The 21,979-nt window shown below is 31.2% G+C and overlaps 1 protein-coding gene across 1 annotated transcript in view; it reads right to left on the bottom strand.

Moving 5' to 3' along the window:
* Nucleotides 1-8,188: 8,188 nt before the first annotated feature.
* Nucleotides 8,189-21,979, bottom strand: part of Glut4EF (Glucose transporter 4 enhancer factor) — a 175,412-nt gene continuing 161,621 nt past the window's right edge. The window contains exons 4-7 of the mRNA XM_085811971.1: nt 19,826-19,932; nt 19,512-19,704; nt 19,283-19,390; nt 8,189-15,437 (exon numbers count right to left, since the gene is read on the bottom strand). Coding sequence (XP_085668097.1) covers nt 15,249-15,437; nt 19,283-19,390; nt 19,512-19,704; nt 19,826-19,932 — 597 coding nt within the window. The 3' untranslated portion in view covers nt 8,189-15,248. The remainder of the gene's footprint in view (nt 15,438-19,282; nt 19,391-19,511; nt 19,705-19,825; nt 19,933-21,979) is intronic.

Below are 21,979 nucleotides of genomic sequence, written 5' to 3'. Positions count from 1 at the left end.
AAATATGCTCTCGTGTGGTTCGGTGGAAGGGGAGAGGGGTGGGATCCCCCGGATCCTTTCCGGGGTGCTTGCACTTAAAATTGGGGGTGGAAAATAGAAGTCCAGCCTCTCTTTCGAGTAGGCTCTAGTAACCATTATTCCATGTATAATGGACAAGACAGCAACAGCAACAATTCACAAAATTCCGCAACAAGTTTTTAATATTCCTTAGAATAAAGCGTTTCGTTCCATGAGATAACTTAGATAATCTTCCAGGTCTTCTTTCGTTTTGAAGATGATTCTGTTTCTTATAACGCTTAATAATATCAAAAACTGGAATCACAGATCAAATTTAAGTAGGCAATTTTTCTAATAGGTTTCCCTTTTTTTAAGGCAAATTAATAACTTATATGCCGGTTTCTAACGATGTTTCCTTTCGTGACCGAGCCATTGCAAGAAAACATTAAAATAACGAATATTTTCTAAAAAGAAAAGTTGAATTATAAAAGCAAACAATTTTTAGATTTTTTAGCTTCTTTATCCAAACTAATTCCATAAAATTTAGTTTTTAATTTATTGCAGATAATTTTAATTAGAAATTATGAAAATGTCTGATTTATCTTGCGGTATCTTTTTCATCCATTTCAGACTAAAACGTTATTTTTTAAATTTATTATTTGGATTTTTCAAATTTATTTAGTACAAAGAGAGAGCTAGGAAAATATGTATTCAAAGGGAAAATATTCTTTATTAGTTTACTTCAAATCTTTTCTCCTAACTTAAAAAAGTAAAAATATTGTTGTGCCCGAACATTTTTGTGAGACACATTGTTTCCTTGTTAATGAAGAATTTTCTTCTTGCTGATCTTCCATTGTATCCCTGACCCTAATGATTTTTTAGCAGTTATTTCAGGGTTAACTTTTAGTGAAGATCGTTATCAATTAGCTGCAAATTTGACGGCATTAATATTTTGGGCTCGACTCCTTCGTGCTAGAACGCTTTGTATCAAGGATTGTTTGAATATTTTGAATACTTTTTTGATCTATAAAATCTTGAATAGTTAAATTTCGAACAAAGCTTCTTAATTTGTAGCGTTTTGCCATGCTCGCTTCAGCTATGAAACTGTTAAAATAGCTAAACAAGTAATAATTTCCAAATGCAGACAATAATTGCTGTGACATTTTTATTTAAAAAATATGACAAAAGACATCATCTTTCAAAACATCTCAACAAAATTTCCGAGGATCCGGAAAGTTGCTGCATAACAAACTTTGGAATAAATTATTTTATTACAAAGAATATTTTGGTGATGTTTATTTTGTAACATGTAAGAAAAATAGAGAAAAATAATATATTTGGAAAACATTTGAAATATATGTTTCAATATTTAATACAAGATCTATGCAAATAAATTTCAAAAATACAAGTGTTCGAAAATAAATGTGAGCTGCTGTATACGCATAAGATCCGAAGTTACCAATGCTGAAATTTAATTTATACAATAGTATTTTTATAACATTTTGTAAAGACAAAAGTGCTCAATAAGATTCAGCTACAGTATGTAAAAAACAGGCAGTTATTAAATGAAGAAAACTATTTACTTTGATAAATTCACTTGAATAATTTAACAAAGTTTTCGAAAAATTATTACTCCCAGAACATTATTATTAAAACTAATCAAAAAAAGAAAATTTTAAATGCTCTTGAAGATTACTTCCTGTGTAATTGTATTGATCCTAAAGTTTATACTTAAAAAAATGTAATATAAATTTATGAAATTACTGTTGAAATGCCAAAACTTACTTAAGATAATTTCTTACAATTACAAATCGAATAAAAATTTACAAATTTTAAAAATAAGGTCTCTGACTTAAATATTCAATCGGAATTGAGCATTCCTATTCCCTCTCCACCCGAGCTGTTTAATTTAGCCCTTTCAGGGGCGCAATGCATGATTTTCTAAAAGTTATGAAAAAGTAAGCATAATGACATGCAATGGTCCTGTAGACAACATAAATGAGTTTAAAATAATTTTTTCGTCCCCCTCTATGGAAAGGGGACCGGTTTCGCCTTGAAAACAGCGCCCCTCTAGAGCATTTAAGACTAAACATTTGCTTATTTATCTTTACTTTGCTGAAAAGTATCTAAACGTAACCCAAATTGCAGATTATACTAGTAAATTACTGAACAACTAATGAAGTAAGTAATATTTGCATAAACACGAATTTTTAATTATAAATAAAAAATTTAAAACAGGAAACAAAAAAGTATGAGACAAAAAGTAACTAATAATGTACTAAATTACTTACATAAAACTATGAAATATTTAAAAAAATTATGTTAAAACTAAGAAAATTATATGTAAAAATAAAATAAATTAAGAGACATACAATTATTTTACTATGAACTAGAAGCATGAGAAAAGCGACCTGCTAAGAGAAGCATTATAAAAACGCAACTGTGAGTGTTTTTCAGTGTGCTCTGTGTCTCTGTAAAAAATAAGAAATGTTTTCCCTCTCTCAAAAGCTCCATAAATCCTCATCTTTGAAGCCACTCAAATGAAGATATGGTGCAACGGCAGTCATCCGAAAGCAATAAACACAACTGCAAAAAATCTCGGGACTGCGTCATCTGATCCTTTCTTCGATGTCTCAGAGGGGCGGTGGTTTCATACTGAAACCACAATGAAAACATTCAAAATTAAAAGGGTTCCATTACTTTTTTTTTTTTTTTTTTTTTTTATGAATTAAGGACATTTCATTACTCATTGATGCCTGCTTATAAAATATATTGTGGAAAAATTAAAAATTTTTAGGTTTTTTGTTTTTAAAATGGGTCAAAAAGAGTAGTGTGGAAAAGAAGGTATTTTTGAATGATTCATATCAATTAATGGATGCCCAGAAAGATTTGGTGCTGCCATCTGTTATCAGCTTTAAGTAGTAATTTAATTTTAGCAGCGGTTTTGAGGGGGGGGGGAAAACCAAATTTTCTAAATTAAAAAAAAAATGTTGAAAATGCCGGTTTCAAGGCGAAATCACCGCCCCTGAAAGGGAAAGCTCTTAAAAAGATTCCAATTTAGTACTATTGTAATTTTGAAAGGAGGAAATATTTTCCATGTTATGCCGACAGATGGCAGTCCTATTCAATGAGTAAATTTACGAAACGGGAGTTTTCTTTAATAAATAGCAAGTAGCCTCTAATCGCGGAAAAAATATTAAATATTTTCGGCAATCAAAGTAGACGCGATAAACCTCTCACAACGATCTTCCGTAAAGTACTTTATTTAAAAGGATCGATATTTCTAATATCTACAACTTTTCAATGAATCATGAATTTTCATCATCATTTTTCTCCTCTCCAAACACATGTCAGATTACAGATCGTCCTTATTTTGAAAGAGTATATCGAAAACAGAATTGTCTACATCTATTCAAGCCTGCAACTCCTTTTCACTTCCCGGAACATGTGTAAGTAAATCCATGTTGTTGGACACGGACGGTGGATGTGCTTTAAAACCAACAGAACATTTGTCATTCGACTCATCATCTACGAACATGATCATGGACCACAATTTATAGCAGGAATCGGCACCCTTGTTGCTGTGGTGTGGCAAACCAAAATACCAATAAGATCCAGGATGCCGCGTAGTAGGAAACATTTAAAACAATTTGATTCCAGCGGCAATGCATGTACAGTTAGGAAATAGACGACAAGAATACAGATTTAGAGTTTTATTAAATATTAATTATGCATCATTTAAGTATATTTATTAACATAAAAATAAACAAAGTAAAATATAACTATTTCTTCGAAATAAATTAGAAATTAGACGTATATTACGTATTATGTATCTTTTAAACATATTTATTAAAATAAAAAGTAAACAGCACAAAATATAAGTATTCCTTCAATATAATTAAATAAAAAGTTAAAATTTTAATGCTAACCATGCCCCTGTATGGCTCTATTTAATACCTCAATATCAGAGGTGTAATTTGTGACTTTCAATTTGACACATGATACTAAATATTCAGTCGTTAAATACTTCTTTGTGATCTCAAACTATTTTTTATATGAGAAAAGATTTGTTCACATAGACATGTGGAACCCAAAGTGCAAAGCAGAGCACATGCAATTTTCTTCAAACAGTTAAATCTCTCCGGCATTGACATCCAGCAATTTAAAATAGCTGTCGATTTATCGTATCTTGCAGATTTTTTTCGTAATTCCATAAATTTTGCTTTCCATAATTCTGAAGATGTTAGTTCAATAAGTTCCATTTCAAAATCAACTTCCATCTACTCAAAAACTGACAAATCGATAGGACTATTAATGGGTCTATTAGATCTGGTTTGATTAAGAAAGAAACTATAAGCATACAAGCTCCAAAGTCTTTGCATCGTTTGGAAAATTCCTCCTTAGTGCTTCAATATAAATTTGAAGTTCATCTTTGTCTAAAGTCAATGTATTTGGAAGCGCTTTATATTTAGGAAGTATTTATAGGTACTACAGACAGCATTAATATCACGGGCAAATATATTTAATTTTGTAGGAAAGCCTTTCCAATATTAAAAAAATTCAAGCACTATTTGGCCCCTTCCATGCAATCTTTAGTTCATTGAGATGTTTAGTTATATCAGTCAGAAATATCAATCAGCATAACCATTCTTTATCGTTCAATTCGGGGAAATGTTGATTCTTTTTCATTGAGCTGGCACAAACTTATTCAAGACATTAACTCAACTAAGCCAATGGACATGGCTGTATGAGGGAAGATCCACATATTCGCTTTCCATTTCTTTTCAAAGAGATTTAAATTGCCTGTGTAACAATGAAGAATGAGACACTATGAAATTAAGTATTTTAACAACAGTGTTCATTTCAGAAATAAGGCGCCGTGACAAAATTTTGGCAACTAAACTTACCTGACGGCGCAGACAGGAGACACAAGGAGATTTATCTTTGCCTGAAAATTTTGTAGGGTGGGGTGGAGTGTCACTGAAAATTGTACCGCGTGCCGTAGGTTGCCGACGCCTGATTTACACCAACAGCAACGTAAAGTGATATTCTTTACATCTTTCCAAGCTGCAGTCAAAGCAAACAGAGCATCTTTCAATGTGTTGTTTCTGAAAGTCATGCATAAACCTTGAACGTTCATATATCGACGTACAAAAATGGATTGGTACTTTACCTTTATATTCTGAAATGTTCAATGGTTGGATAAGGCTTATTACATTGGACATACCTCAAATGTTTTCACCAATTAAATCTTCAGAATGTTTAACCATTAGATGCTTTTGTATCTCATACGTCTAAGTTTCGGATTATATTTTCTAGACTTTCAAGAGTGCCGTTATTTTGATATTGCCGGTTCACTGGGTGTCTGTTACAAAAGATTTTACTGTACTTAACGATAGTCAACAGGCAACATTGGCGCATTTAATCTTTCGGTATAAAATTGCTTGTCGTGGGATGCCGTGTAATGGAACAGATCCACTTGTTTGAGATAAAGGTAGATGAAATAAAGAAATAAATCATATAATAGTTTTAATAATTATAAAGTTCTGAACATTGCCGTTCGCAAAGCTTTGACGGGCAGTGAGACCTTTGACATATTTTTATTGGGCTATGCAACTTAGATCTACAAAATTTTAAACACTCATGCTGTTTATTAATTTCATGTGTATAAAATGTTATGCATCTTTTTCACGTTTTCTGTTTATTAATACGACATCTATTCTTTTCTGTCACAAACAGACGTAATCTCCGCATCTGTTTTAATATAGAATGTAATATCTCCCGTATTTCTAATAGTCTTTTCTTTAATGCTGCATTTAAAACAACACATATTTTCCAATAAATAAACTCAGAATAGTTCTTTACTTTAAATACTTCTTTATTAATTAACGTGCTTTGAAAACAAATGCGAAAATTGGAGTATAATTAAACTATTATACCTGAGGACTTTTGTCAGCCGTATATAAGTTACCTAACAGAACACAATGAAGGTCTGAAACAACACAATGAAATTAATGATAGATTCAAATATTAAATATGTTAATATTATATTCCTTTGTATATGAATTTAATTCGCTTAACTCGGATCATTGTGATCACACGCTTCTATCACGCTTTGTTATTAAACGCTTCTATTCAAATTCATAATTTTTGTTTAAATAACTTCTGTTTTTTACTTCCTTGTACGAAGTAAAAAGGAAGTATTGTAATCGCGAAAAGCTTCAGGCAGCAAATTTCAACGAAAATATCCACTTTGACCGCTTTCGAATGCAATTTAACGATGTTTTTGCGTAATATCTATACGTAAGGACAGAATAAAAGACTCTTTTCCTCTAAAAAAACTAAAAAACTGCTTTAAAATGAATTCTGAAGAGAATTTTTCGTGGTGTCTGTACGAACGTATGTACGTACGTGCGTTCTTACGTACGTATCTCGCATAACTAAGAAACGAGTAGCCTCAGAACGTTGAAATTTTGTATATAAGACTACTATAACATGTAGATCTGCACCTCGTATTTTGGTTTCAATCGGCTGCGCCAAACGTATATAAATATATTTATAAATATATCCACTCTGTTACCCGGCTCAGTGATCTCAGTTTCTTTACTCTTATATGTTTGTAAATTGTACATTTTTTGCTTTAAAAATGATTGAATTATGTTGTTTTTATCTTCCGGTTAAAGTTTTTATGCCCTTCGTAATTCTGGAAGCAATATTTGTACAATTATCAACAATTTAAAAGCTGTTTAAGTGCGGTTAAGTTTTAAATAACATGGCGGACATATTTGTTTACATTTGAAACAGCAGAATTGTAGATTTGTTGCCAATCTAGAGACACTAAGCTTCGCAACACAAAAATAACGCCTTCATTTATTATTGCGAATTAAATCATGCTTAATCCTTTCTGAAATTTTTTCGAGGAAATAAGTATTTAAGATTTACTTCGTTATTTTTAATATAGATATTTTGAGTTTTTATGTATTTTTGCCTTGTCGCGAAGTGAAAACTGAATTAATTGAATGAGAAATATTCAATCGTCTGTGAAAAACTGTTTCTTTTTCGGTTTGTTTGCTTAATTTCTTTTATACATCGTTCTAGCTTTGTTATAGTATTTGAATAGAACATGTGGCAACGATTAGATAATTCTTTAAATGATATAAATTTTGTGCATTCTGAGTTATAATATGAACGAAATATAATACTGTTAAGTAAACCTAGTGCCAGAGTGTCGCTATGGTAAACAAAGTGAATTTTAAAGAATGCATTTATTCTATTGTGGTTTATGCGCTGTCAGCGAAAGTAGGTTTAATTCAATCTGATAAGTTAAATGAAATGCAAGAAAAAATGCGTATAATTTAATATTCCGTACAAGGAAGTCATGTGGTGTACACATCAGATTTTTTTATATTGCGTTTAGTTTTTCTACTTGAATTGAGTCTTTTTTTTTTTTTTTTTTTTTAATTTTCCTTCCCAGTGAGTTAAATATATATATATATATATATATATATAATGTTGTATGATCTTAAATTCACTTGTTCGAAAACAAGTTTTTCTAATACTTGTACAATAGCTGCAAAGTAAGATAATAATAATTTATTTACTAAAGAAATATTGATTATATTATCTCCTAATATAAATTTAGTAGAAGTATCAAAAAAGAGTGAACCCATATGTAGAGAGTTTAATTCCGAAAATTGTGTTTTAAAGTAACTTGAATGTAAATTAATAAAAATGTTTTACGGGGACTTGAATTAAATCGTGAATAACAAAATTTCAAACTTTGAAAAAGAAATTATTAAAAGCAAGTAATTATCGCTATTGATCGTAAATTAGTTAACTTTTCAAGGGGAACAAACCAACTCCCGTTCAATGAACAATAATTAATAAATACGAAGGTGTTTCGTCTTTTACGCAAGTAAGAATGGTTATGCCAAACTGGCCAAGATTTCTGTTAAGAAAGAAAACTTTACATTTAAAAGCAGTTCTTCCATAAAAGAAAATTTTAGATGGAAATTTAGATTTCTGTTAAAAGTACAGATTTTGAAGAGACACTTGAAATAATTTAATTATTTTGTTTTAATAACATGATCAGGAAATTGATAGTAATCTAGATGTCTTCTCCCTTATGCTAATTCATAATTATTATATTTAAAATTGCCAGTATGTCATAGCTAAAAAAATTAACACACAATTAAAAAGACAAAAAAATCAGCTTTATTTTTTTATAAATGTAATGAGTTTTTACAAAACACATTCACTATGAATAATGCCTGCAATGACAAGAAAGAAAAACTCTTCTTTGGACGCGATTGAAGAAAATAGAATTCTGTTCTTTTTAAGAAAATATTTGTCAGTGACCAAAAAACGAATACTGAGATCACAAAATATACTCTGCAGAGACTGTGCAAGAATGTAAACTACTTGGTCTTAGATAAATGCAAATTTGCATAGTTAAATACGGAGATTATACTAGCCGCACGGAACTTAAAATGCATTCCTCAAAAAAATCCACGAAGGATTTCACTTCAGTTTCTCTCAAACTACACTAATGTTCGAAGCAAAAGATTTCTCGATTAAACTTATTTTTTGCCTTAGAATATATTTTAGATCTGAAAATTTCTTAGTCTTTTCTTTAATGAAGTTACATATACGTATCAGCACTTGGTATAGTGTGAAGCAACAACATTTCAAATTGTTTTTAAACCTAAAAAATAATATAATACACAAATAAACAACACAATCCTTTTACCTTATTTAACACTTAAATAATAGTACTCACGCATTAAAAAACTGACAATTTCATACACCTATTAATGCAAGAAATATTAGATTTGAAAGTATGGAACTTTGACAAACTGTAATACTACGACACACAATATTTTACACAAATTATTTTAATTATTATACAATTATTTTATTGAATGCTAAATACATATGAAAAACAAAAATATCAATATTTTGGGTTAATCGATATAAATATACTACAAATTTAGAGAATAACTTAAATCAGAAAATAGCTTTTTTTACAGTTCAGAACTTTATAAAATTTCACATTAGAGGGTTTGTTAAAATTATAACATAACATACAAAAGAAATGATTTGCTTTAAAATATGAAGTATTAGAAATTCAGTAATAATTATGATCAAGAAATCTTTTGCTTCATCAATATTCTTGTCTACTAATAGTCTCACAGAATTAGCCTTGCACAGTGCTTCTCTAGCGAGATAAAGGGTTCTGTCAACAACGACAGCTGTCTTTCTATGTTTCAAGATCTAGAAAAATCTATCATCTTATTATGATATAATATCTAAGAACAAACAACACTTAGAATAGACATTTACACACAAACCACAACCAGCTTAAAACTTTGCAAAATCATAACAAAAGGCAACAATCACCAGTGACAAAACGAAAGAATGATTCAACAATTGCGGAAGGGCAGCATTCCTTTTCACCACATATTCAATGTAAATATCACTTTACGAAATTGCCAAGTTGGCGATACTTGCATCGATTTCGTTAATTTCGGCGATTATATAGTAATTATTTGACCGGTCACGTAATTGCAGTTAACTGAAGTTTAATGATATAATGATATGAAATAAGAATCATATTAGACTTTAAAATACAGGATTTGTTCTCGCAGAAAAATGAAAACATTTTATACAAAAGATCATCAATCACGCAGGCAACTGATTTGTACGTCTTTTAAATACATTTTATAGGACCTAAGATTTAAAACTAATATTATTTGATTAAATTTTAACGTAACATTTCAAAATTACAATTTAAGAGTTTTAATTCTAATATACAAATTTATACAAATAACAAATACATAATGCTTGAAGTAATTTTTCTTGCTCGTCTATATGAAACAATATATCAGAATTATTTTATTAATTTATCATAGCTTTTAAAAAAATCAGACTCAGGTTAAATCATCCCAATCCAAGGAAAATTTGTAACATCGTGGTGAAAAGCATGCTGGGAAAAAAGCAGAAAAATTCTCTATCCTTTTTAAGACAGAATCAACTTTTTATCCATTAAAACGCACAAATGGGGGATACACAATTTCATCAAATGAAATGCACAGTTGATAACAGAATAATATATATGATATGATATAACGACTGACAGATACACAAAATCAATAATATATTAATGGACGATAGCATCTATTCTCAGTTATGTACAATTTTATACAATGTCATATAAGTGAAACTAGCCACTTCATGATTTTAAACAACGGAAGGTAGTTCATTTTTGACAGTCTTCATATAACATAGCAATATTTCCCTATATGGGGCTGGAACAATTAAAAACTGCATAAAATAAAGTTTCCAAATTCTAAGAATTAACATCATGGCATTAAACGCCGGCATTTTAGAATTTTGTTCCATCTTTAAAACTTTTGCTTTTAAGAAATGCTTGTGGGCTATAATACAATAGCTTAATGCAAGAATTCATATATATTTTAGGCATTTTATTAAACAGAAAATGGGAATAATTGATTTTTTTAAATGTTATTCTTTTAACAATTATTTTTTAAACATATTTGTGAATAACACTTGGCCTACACAGAAATATTCACAATACACAGTAAATATTCTATAAAATTTACAACACTGGATGAAGATATGTTGTAAAAATTTGCCCAGAACAAGTGTAGATCTTCCTGAGAAATCGAAACTTTTTAATAAGTTAAATATTAAACTAACTCTGTACATATTTAAAACTACATATTAAATTAAATTTTATTAAAATATAAATATGATTTATTTTGTTATCAAACCATTGTAGTTGTTTGAAATTTCAACGAGTTATTCTTAGGTAAACATATAGTTATGAATATTTGGTATTTTAAATTCTATTGTTAAACACTTATGAAAGGCAATTATTCCAAATTCTGGGCAATTATCTCACCATGATGCTTAGAACAATCATTTTTCTTTTTCTGAATGAGCTATTCGTGTGCGTAAAAGTTAGTGGCGGCTCATTATTTGGCTTCTGCTTGACCAAGTAGTATGAAAATTGCTAAGAAGTTAAAGAATCACATTTTTTGTAGAGGTAAATTATTTTTAACATGATTATTTAATATAAATCTAATTGTGACAAGCATCGTATTACAAAAGTAACTGACTTCTGTAATGCACATTAACTAGCAATAGAAATCACTCAAATCGGTTAAAGAAGTATTATATAAGTAGTAAAAAGAGAGTTTGTAATTTTGTAAGCAAAGAACTACGCCTCAGCTTTAATCAATCATGGCTGTTTCCTATAACATGTCGTCAACATCAACTATAAACTTGAGTTTTTAACATAAGAGGAACGACACTTACCAACAGTTATTTTGAGCATAATTGAAGAGCTTGAAAATGGTTTGCGTTTGAGTTAAACATTTATTTTTAGAAAAGTCCAAAAGAACATTTGAAATAGAAAAAAAAAAATCGATAATGTTCTAAGAATGCCGTTAAAATTATTTCTGGATGCCTTTTAGTAATTACATAGCAAGTAGAATTTTGCCATCCTCAATATTTGGCACGGCAAATAACTGTGGGTAATAGTTGTTACAGAACAATGTGCACGAAAATTGATTGTAATAAAATGTGATATAAAATTCATGCACTAAATAACACCCAACTACCACTGAAGACCCGAGGTTGAATCATCTCACACCTGTTTCCCAAAGCTTAAATTTGTTTTGTAAGGTGAACTAGAACATGAGTAATTAAGAGACCAGAGGAGAAAACCATATCCTAATTTTAAAGCTAGCTCGAAACCGATGATCAAATGCAGAGTTCAACAAAAATATACATTTTATAAAAGAAGTTAATTTCTTTTCAGCAAATTTATCACAAAAATAATTATTTCCAAAAATACTGATCGAACTAAAAAGGAAATGCCTAAGGCAGATAAACTAATTTAAAGAATTTCCCATTTAAGAATAAAATCTGTATAAAATTCAAGAAATCTCACTGATTATTTAATATTAGTATACATATATCTCAAAATAATTTAAAAGTAATACATCTGGTACGATATTTGAATGATCGTGTAACAAACTTAAAAGGGAAAAAAATTAAACAAATATTAATGTCAAAAATAATTTAAGTAGAAGAGATGTTCGCAGTTTTTATTTAATAAATCTAAACATCTTATACTTCATAAAATATATCTCTATAAATAAAACATTATTTAAATATTGCATAATATATTGGATTAATGCATTTTACTACATTACTTTGATATTTTTAGAGAATATAGCAAAGTATATTATAAACATAGCAACACAAAAAATTACAAAATTTTACTAAATTTAAATAGTCAAATAATTTAAATTAAATAATTTAAATAGTCATAAAATATGCTAAAATAAAATATACTAACTAGATTAATTTCTTCAAAGCATAAAAATAAATATTTATTTAAAATTAATTCTAATAAAATAATAATTATAAAATAAATATATATGTTTTTGACGTGGTTATTAACTGATACTTCAAATGAATGAAGTAACATAAATTTAACGTTATTATTATTTAAAAAATATATATGTAACAGAATAAAAAAAGTAAAAGATGCTACTTAGTTAAACATGCATAAAATTTAATCCACATAAGTCTAAGCCTATATGGATATATATATATATATCACCATAAAATGATTTTGAAGCAAGTGAATGAATGTTTTTTTTTTATTTTGCTATGAAATCAAAATTCTGTTACGAGATGAATATAAATTTAAAGGCACAAAATACTTAACTAAGACAATATTTAAAGCTACAGAAAGATAAAAATATTACAGTATAATTATACACAATTTATAAGTGATCACAGATAGAATCATATGAGAAACAAACTACGCTACATAAAAATATGTTTAATTCATTGATTTGACATTTTTCTCTACTCTTTCATAAATTCCTCTAGGCAAATGTATTTTTCTGTTCAGTACACAGATTTTGGAAAAGGTCTATGAAAAACACATTTCACTTGATGATATTCAGAAGATAAGAGATAAAGTAAGCAACGCTGCCAATACTGATACTGACAAGGAAGAAATGAAAAATAAAACTTTCTTATTCCAAATTATCACACATTACTACATCACATTTTATGATTAAATTAAATTAAATCCCAATTTAGCGAGAGTAAAAAATAAAAATTGCCAGGATATCATTAAGCAGATTTCAAACAAGTTTGTTAAGTAAAATTTTCGTTTTGAGTTCTAGTTCACTTTAATGCCAATATGCAGCAGTTCAGCAATTACTTGCAAACAAAAAATTAATTAATTTCACATTTAAATTGACATTTATTTTACCTAAAGATTGAGATAACCTCGACCTTCATATTGAATTACAACTACAATGCATAGACAAGACATTGATAATATATAGATTTTATGGAATAAAAACTTCGGAAAACACATAAAATAGATATATCGTGAAGAATTATGTTTAGTTAAATACTCTTTAAAAATGACCTGTACAAAATGACCGAGCAAGAGAAGGGATGAAGCATTCGTTGCCCTTGAATAGCGTTGAAATCAGGTACAACAGTATATCTCATTTGAATGCCTGTTTGAATCATCCCAAACGAACTTTCACACTTTTATACTGGTAGATACACATTAATACAGCATATAAATGATACATGCAGCATTCTCTGCCGTATGCACATTTTTGAGTAGAGTCGTTTCCTAAGAAAAGCAATTTCATATCTTATAAACAGACATATTCTTTAAGTATGTTCTCACACCCAATGGAAATCACCAGTGCTCACAGCCTGGTAATTCATTTAATAAAACGTCTAACATATCCTCTTTCTGAGATAAATTATTGCAATAAAACTCTGGAAAGAGGTTTCAGAGTATTAAAAATTATCTTCTGTCTCAGTAATTATAATTTAAATGTGACTGAAACATATCGCTAGGCAGCAAGCTTCCATTTAGGTTTTAAAATATATTTTTTGCTATTTTTATTCAAGTTTTAAATAAATTAAGCATTACTTACTAAAAATAATTAAAATCTATTTTGCTAAGGCTGTCTTTAAGTGCAGTATTATTTACTGCTATTTCTCTCAAAACAAGTAACAACAAAATGTCCACAACAGAATGGCAGTGAACAGAAACCTGTGCAGAAAATGCATAACATTTCAATCAGAAGCTTTACTGGTCATACATAATATTGACTAGGCAGTGAATTGGTATCATTTTTCAATTTCTTTGACATCATCAGAAGTCGTCCATTAGCAAACAAGTCAAACTTAGCTCTGCTGCCATTCGGCATACAGGAATGCAATTAACAACTGCAATTTTTAATAAAAATTTTTTATACACATTCTCAATCTAAATATATATATATAATATATAATATATCTATATATACTAAATTTAAATACAATAAAACATATGTATTTACATATAAATATAAAAGTCTATAATCACCTTTGAAATTGGCCAAAAATGCATGAGCAATCAAAGAAAAAAAATTGAAGTGGCAATTTATCTTTCCGCTGTTTATAAATACTTGAACACATCTTGTGGGAGAAATGACAAATTAGTTTAAAAATAGCTAGAAAATTGGACGACAGATATACCTCGAGTTGTTTCGTTACTTTGAAAGCCACTTTTGTTGAAGTGTGACATATACTTCTTTGAAGTAAATACAGATGACTGGCTTGAGACAATAACACATATAATACATTTCTGATACCACTTTCATTGACTGCTAATGTCACTGCATCATATGAGTTAATAATAAGATGTCAGAAAGTATATTTAATATAAAATAAATTTTGAAATAAAAAAAGTAATAAATATACTGAAATTACAGCTTAAATATATCAATAAAAGAAGCAAAATTTAGAACAAACATATTTAAATTAATTCTTTTACGAGTTAACAATATCTAAACACATCTTTTGAGTCTACAGAAGGTTCATCCCAATAGATGTTTGCAAATTTGACCAGCCATGAGTATTCTTCAAGGTTTATATGTCCAATATTTAGCCTTCATATGCAGATCTGTATCATGAAACTCATAGAAGGCTCTTGTTGATTAGGCTCATGAAGTTGCATAGAAGGTGGCTGTCCATTTGAGAGAGATCTTCCTGGTTAAAGAATACACAGACTCAAGTTCACCAAGATAAAATCCTTTCAATATTCTTGAGACAGAAGAAAAAAAGAGAAACACATCAGAAGAATAAGTATTCTCGAAGATGATGTCTGAAGACTGCGTCTCTGGGTGTTTTCAGTCTACAAACCGAGTACAGGCTTTCTTCCATTTGCACTGAGTGCACCACATATCTCTATTTTCCATGCCATAGACTTTCCGACACTTGCGACTTTCTGACCGCGTGCGACGGTGCAGCGGGGATGACGACTTGCTGGGGGAGGAAGTCGGCTTGATACTCAGACGCATGCACTTCTGGGGAGAACCCTGAAACGGAAGAAGCAGTTATATCAGTTATTGTTTTTTAAATAGTTTCCGATTACAGTTTAGGAAGATTCAATATCAAAAGATTAAGTGAGTCCGAGTCCAGTAGACTGCAAAATATAAAGTCCTAAACATGAGCATTTTGTTCAATTTAGCGATTCTTGCATTAAGCTAACAAAGCTTTTTTTTTTTTTTTTTTTTTTTTGTTTTGTTTTGTTTTGTTTTGTTTTTTAGCAAAATGTTAACTGCGAAATGTGCTGACGGTTGTAGAAAGAAGCAGTCTCCCTCTTGAATCTAATCTGACCATAAAATAAACACGGGAGGTACCAATTTCTGATGAACTTGGTAAACGTATTGAAATTATTAAAAAACTAAGATTAGCAGTCTCAAAAAGCTTGTGCTGAGTCCGCGTAGCTGATGAAGAACGCACTGCTATTTAAGCATTAAGTCAAAATATGTGGATTTAAAAAACTTACTAACATCCAGTTATAATTTGCGTACCAAGGAATAATTATGGGATCGTAACAAAACTTGGCATGAAGGTACATGTCGGGTAGATATGCAAATGATTATAAATGCAGCGTGACTGCGCTTTGCATAATGCCACTAGAGGGCGTTGAACTTCATTCTTCTTGGAATATAAAACTGATAATCAGAGCTTGTTTGAGTGTACTTAATCTCTTGCTAAGGAAACGCTGAGGTGGACATGCCGTTACGCCGCCATCGAAGCCAATAACAGGAGCTGTCAGAGTTCGAGAGGGGAAGAATCATCGGGATGATGGAAGCTGGGTGGTCAGCTCGGTAGGTCAGGTAGGCCGTTCTGATTTTACTGTGAGGAGGTGTTGGAACCAATGGACAGAAGAGACGTCATTTACATGGCGATCAGTTTCAGGATGCCCTCGACAGACCAGTCGTCGAGATGACCGTCACATCATACGACACGCACGCGTAGAGTCAACTGCCTCATTGGTTGCTATCCAGACACAGGCAGCAGCTTCATTATGGGCCCCTGTGTCTTTCCGAACCATCGCAAGACGCCTGGTTGATGGACATATTGTATTGCGGGGCCCATTACGTGTGCTGCCAATGACACCCACCCACCGACGCCTCCGTTTGGAGTGGTGTCGCGCACGACAGGATTGGACTTTAACGGAATGGAATCAGGTCGTCTTCAGCGACGAATTTAGATTCAATTTAACCAGTGATGACAACTGTATTCGTGTGTGGAGGCCTCGTGGTGAACGCCTCAATCCTGCCTTCGCTTTACAGTGACACACCGTTCCCACAGTTGGTATGATGATAAGGGGTGTCACTGCTTACGATACACGGTCACCCCTAATATTAATCCATAGCACAATGACAGGCCAGCAGTACGTCCATGACATTCTTAAGCCATATGTGTTGCCACTCATGGCAGGGCTCCCAGGAGCCTGTTTTCAACAAGACAATGTTCGGCCGCACACAGCACGGACCTCACAAGGCTGCCTACGCCACATCAACACCCTTACCTAGCCTGCTCGATCCCCAGATTTGTCACCAATTTAGCATATCTGGGATCATTTAGGACGGCAAGTTGGACAGCCTACGAGATTGGCTGAACTAGAGGCGCGTTTACAGCAACTGCGGAACGAGATGTCTCGGGACACCATACGGAACTTGTATGCCTCAATGCCCGCTCGTATCGCATCTTGCATTCGCGCTAGAGATGGTCCAACAGAGTACTAAAACTTCCGTTCATGTGTACGTTAATCTGCAATAAATGATCATTTTTTCTTTGATTTTCTAATCACTTACTTATATCAAAGTAGTACTTACATATGTAAAATTTCGTTTCATTCTGACAACACTTTATTGCTGCGCAAATTTTTATGTCGATGAGCATATACTGTATACTAACTGGATAGTATAAATTACTGTATAGTAAAAAGAATGGCTAAAAAAATTAATGACTACGCAACTTGCACCGTTCTTTATGAATATAAATATTGGAATAAGAATATTTAATTTAATCACTAACATGAAAATGTAAATTAATGAACCTATTTAAACATTTCCAATTTATAGCAAGCAAAAATGAAAAATGTTTTAAAAAAGATCTTTAATGGAAGGACTAGCTATTGATATTTTGTATGGTTTATCCTAAGTTTTTAACAGTTAAGTTAAAGCTCCTTTCCTATCTATCCATCCTAACTTCAGCTTACAATTTCCTACCAGAATGTGTTTTTAGAATCGTGTTTAATGCAAATGAATAGGAGTGGTATTTAAGTCGAGTTCCACTGACTTCGAGAGAGAGCATCAGAGTTCTGACTATCGCGCTTTTACCTTTTGGCCACGTCTCTCTAAGACGTTACTGCGCTCGGCCATATTACGGGCCCTTGATAGCTTCGCTACTTAATTCGATATTTAGGGGCCAAACTAGTTACATTTATGTTAGCTTCGGTTACAACTCTTTAGTTAAGTTCTTATTTCGTACACTTTTTGAGTTTAAGGCCAAATGGAGGCTTTGCTGTACGCCCTGAGAAAGGCTGTTATTCTTTATTTTGAGCAATAAAGGGTAATTAACCCTTCTTGAGCATCACGTTCCTGTTAGTGAACTTAAGCGATTATTCGCTTAGCTGTTCACTAGATTTATCCACACTTAAGGTGTAGATAAAAGGGAGGAACCCCATACTTTTTAACATCAAAAGAATTTGCTTTCTTATTTTTTACATTTTATCCTAATGTCCGAAAGGACACATCAATTAAGCAACTGCAGCGAAACACAAAGACATTAAAAACAGATATGGTGCCCTTGTAGTCTAAAACACAAAATATATATATAAAATGTTTATGCTGCAAAACTTCTAATCATTATGAATGCTACATTTTTAAGCAAAACATATTATAGAAGTCGAAGGACAGAAGTTTAAATCTATCGAAGTCACGATGAGATAACAAAAATGTTAGCAATGGGAAATCGAGAATAAAAAGATCCGTTTGATTGTGACCGAACGTAAAAATACTTTGAAAACATCTCTAAACATTAATGCCTAATTATTATACTAATTCAAAAGGCAAATGTAAGCAGATCTAGTCGTGTTGCCATATCCTTTAAAGTTGAACTTACTTCAAAAATTATTTCGGTTTAAGCTTGACTATTTGTTTTTCAAGCAAAAATAGAATAAATAGAAATATATTTAAAAATATATTTTAGCGTTTAAATAAAATAATAATAATTAAAAAAATGAATCATAGGAACGAATGCGATATATATATATCTAGTTGTACAAATTTATCTTTAGTAAAAAATTTCATTCTTTATGCTGATGCTAATATACAGAAAGAAGAGTTAAAAAGAAATTTTGAAGAAATTTTATAGTAAAGAAAACCAATATGTGACATCATTAAGTACATATTCTTAATGATAATATATTTATAATTAGCTTGCTGCTAAATACTTTTGCGAAACGCATATTATTTTTTCAAATAGCTCACTTTGTTATGCTGGTAAGCAATGTGTTGTTATAATCTGAATGATAAATAAAAGGTTCTATGAAGCACAAATTAGCAACTCTTCTCCCCCCCCCGGCGTTTTGTTTCTGTATGAGGATAGGCTTTTCTTCACAAAATGAACACCTAAAAGTCTTTCAGATGTTAAATAAAGACTCTGCTGTATCAACAAATGTCAATGAGGATTTTAACTGTAGGTTCCTTGACATCACTGAAATGAATATTGGAAAACATTTCTACTAAAAATGGAGCTATTTTATGATAACTAAATCATGTAAATTGCAAAGTTATGTTTCTCATCTCAGGAATATTAAGACATTAAATTTCAATCAAGTTGATTGGGTAATAATTTTTCTCACCATGTTACTTGGGGCACTGGCGGCATATCCATGGAGATGCCAAGCGGCAGACTTCTGCAGCTGTGGTATGGAGATAGGAGACGCTTGCACTACAGTTGGTCCAAGAACCTGAGCAAACAGGAAGAGATTCCATAGTTCAGTTATCACAAGTTTACTATACATGACAATATATTGCTATCCAAATTGAGAATCTGTGAAAGAGAAACCTAGACGTCTGTGGATTACTTACTTGAGTCTGCTTTTTGTACTCTGGATCTTCGTGAGCAGGCCTGGCCATATCCAAGTGGCTGAGCGTGGGTACTGAAGAAGAATAAATGGAACCCTGAAGAAAGGGGCTAAGAGGGCTTTCAACTTCCATTTCTGTGTAATAAAACTCTTCCTCGTGATCGCTGCCTTCAGAATCCAACGCTTCACCGCCACGCCTGTAAAAGTGTAACATTAATTAATTACTAATTAGCTAATTAGCGAATTAATTACTTTTGATACCTTGTTTATCAAAGGGCAGCATAAAATGTTAAAAACAGTTAAAGATACAACACTTACTTGAGATGTTGAGTTCTAACATGTCTTTCCACCTGATCACATTCTTGATACTGCTGGCCACATCCTGGCCATGTGCACTGAAAGACAACTTTTGTGCGGCAGGGGCTCTGAAAACAGAAAGAATGCATAAGCAAATTTAATTATATAAAAAAAATTAAGGTTAATAAAGTATTAAAAATTTTTAATTTTATACATTTAATTTCCTTTCATAATGGCAGATACTTAGAATGAAATTTATGACTTTATGATAAAACGTTTTATCGCTATGCATATTAATATACTGTTCAATATGCGCGTTTAAACCACATAAGCATACAAAAACTAATCATTGAAGGTTAAATAATTTGCACTATATAAAGGAATTCAAAGATTTAAGACGCCGTTCGAATTACACATTTTTTTACTATATTTATCAACATGGACAGCAAAAGAAAAGACTGGGACCCAGGCTGGTTTCTAAAATTCAATTGATTCCGTAGTTTATTTTTAATCAGAGAAACAATCAAACTTTACTTGAGAGTAAGAAAGGAATAAATAATTAATCACGGTTCTAGTTTTGATTCGATAAACTTAAAATTTTGAATGAATAACTCAATGCACCTTTTCTGTTGGAAGAAAATATTTACAAATTAGGAAAACAATTTAATATTTAATGATGCATAAATAATATTTTACTAATACCCACTAATTTTTAAACATTAAAATTATTCCACAGTTTACATCGGAAATACGCTTTACAAATATTTTTTTAATCTGTTGTTATTAAATAAGCTAACAATAAACAAAAATAATGCTGGATATTATATAAATCATTATTTCTCAGTTATTAATAATGCAGTAGGCTGTTTCAAGGTGATCACATCTTCAAGACAACCACCTCTGAAAGTAACTAGTATTTCTGAGAACATTAATACATAATTGAATGTACCTCTCTCGGGATGGTCACAAAAGATCAGAATGGTTTAGAACCGTAATGGTCATCTTAAGAAGGCTCAATATAAACTCATTAACCGCTACTGTTTCAGAAAAATATTTTGAAATTTAATAAGAGGTACTGTTGTCCACTTCCTATAAAGTAAAATTCGTAATCAAGCCTTCCTGTGATGATTTTCCCTCGACAATAATTTAAATTTAAGAAAATTCCCACTGCTCCGGTTGAACAGACACTTTTTTCTGCCTCTGATGGCAACGCGAAAATCAGTCGAAGCGCATTGTTTTAGAGAACGCTTGTGGCAACAGTGTAAACTTTAGAACTTGCTTTGATACAGATTAAATACTGTGGATGATATGTTAAATAGATTCTAGATTAGATTAATTTGTTTTGGTATATTAATAAATTCCCTTTTAAACTACATTAAATGTTGATTTACACAGAAATATCGCTGAACCATACATGCAGAAATTTAGATGTGGCATTTACATTCATTGTAGAATTTTGTTAGATAGTATGTCTCGCGATTACTGTAAACAGACTTACGTACTGTACACAGTGTATGGAAAAGAAGCCGATTTATAGCGGTATAATGATTTAGGCACTAAGGTACCCGTGCGAAACGTACTAATCCTATCGAAGATTTCTGATTTCCAAAATACATTTTGGTAGCAATTTGTAAAGGCATCTAATTTCAAAAATCATATAGTTAGTAAGCAGCTTAGTTTGCAGCTAAAGTTAGCTATTCGAGTTAGTATTAAAATAAGTCTTTGAGTCGTTTTATGAATGCAAATGAGTCAAGCTGAGAAACAACAAAATATACCAAAGAAATGCAAACCGAGTAAAGCTGAAAGAATTAATAAAGTGTGTTTTTCAGTGTTAACGAAGGAAACGGTACAGATTTTTCCAACTCGTGTCGATATTAACTGAATAGAAGCTGCTTTCCGGAGTATCGTAGATTTAGTGTCGCCATCTATCGGCAATAATATTATTCACGTTTTACTCCTTTTGACAAATTCGGCAAAAAGAGTAGACAGGATCCAGTCACAGGCGTCATAACCAGTCGCCTAGGGCACCGATTTTCGGAGGGTACCATCTAAGCTGTTCTCTTATGCTACAACTAAATAAAGGATTATTTCGCTTTAAAATATTATTATTTAAATTTATACGAAGCATCCATTAGATGCATTGCGTAGAGTGCGAAAAAGACTTCAGCCGCGCCT

Source organism: Stegodyphus dumicola, chromosome 2 (genome assembly GCF_044657685.1).
Source record: "Stegodyphus dumicola isolate Sdum_Otavi_A_Nest chromosome 2, ASM4465768v1".
Taxonomy (NCBI): Eukaryota; Metazoa; Arthropoda; class Arachnida; order Araneae; family Eresidae; genus Stegodyphus; species Stegodyphus dumicola.
Note: the sequence above shows the minus strand (reverse complement) of the source record. Positions and strands in the feature narration are given on the sequence as shown.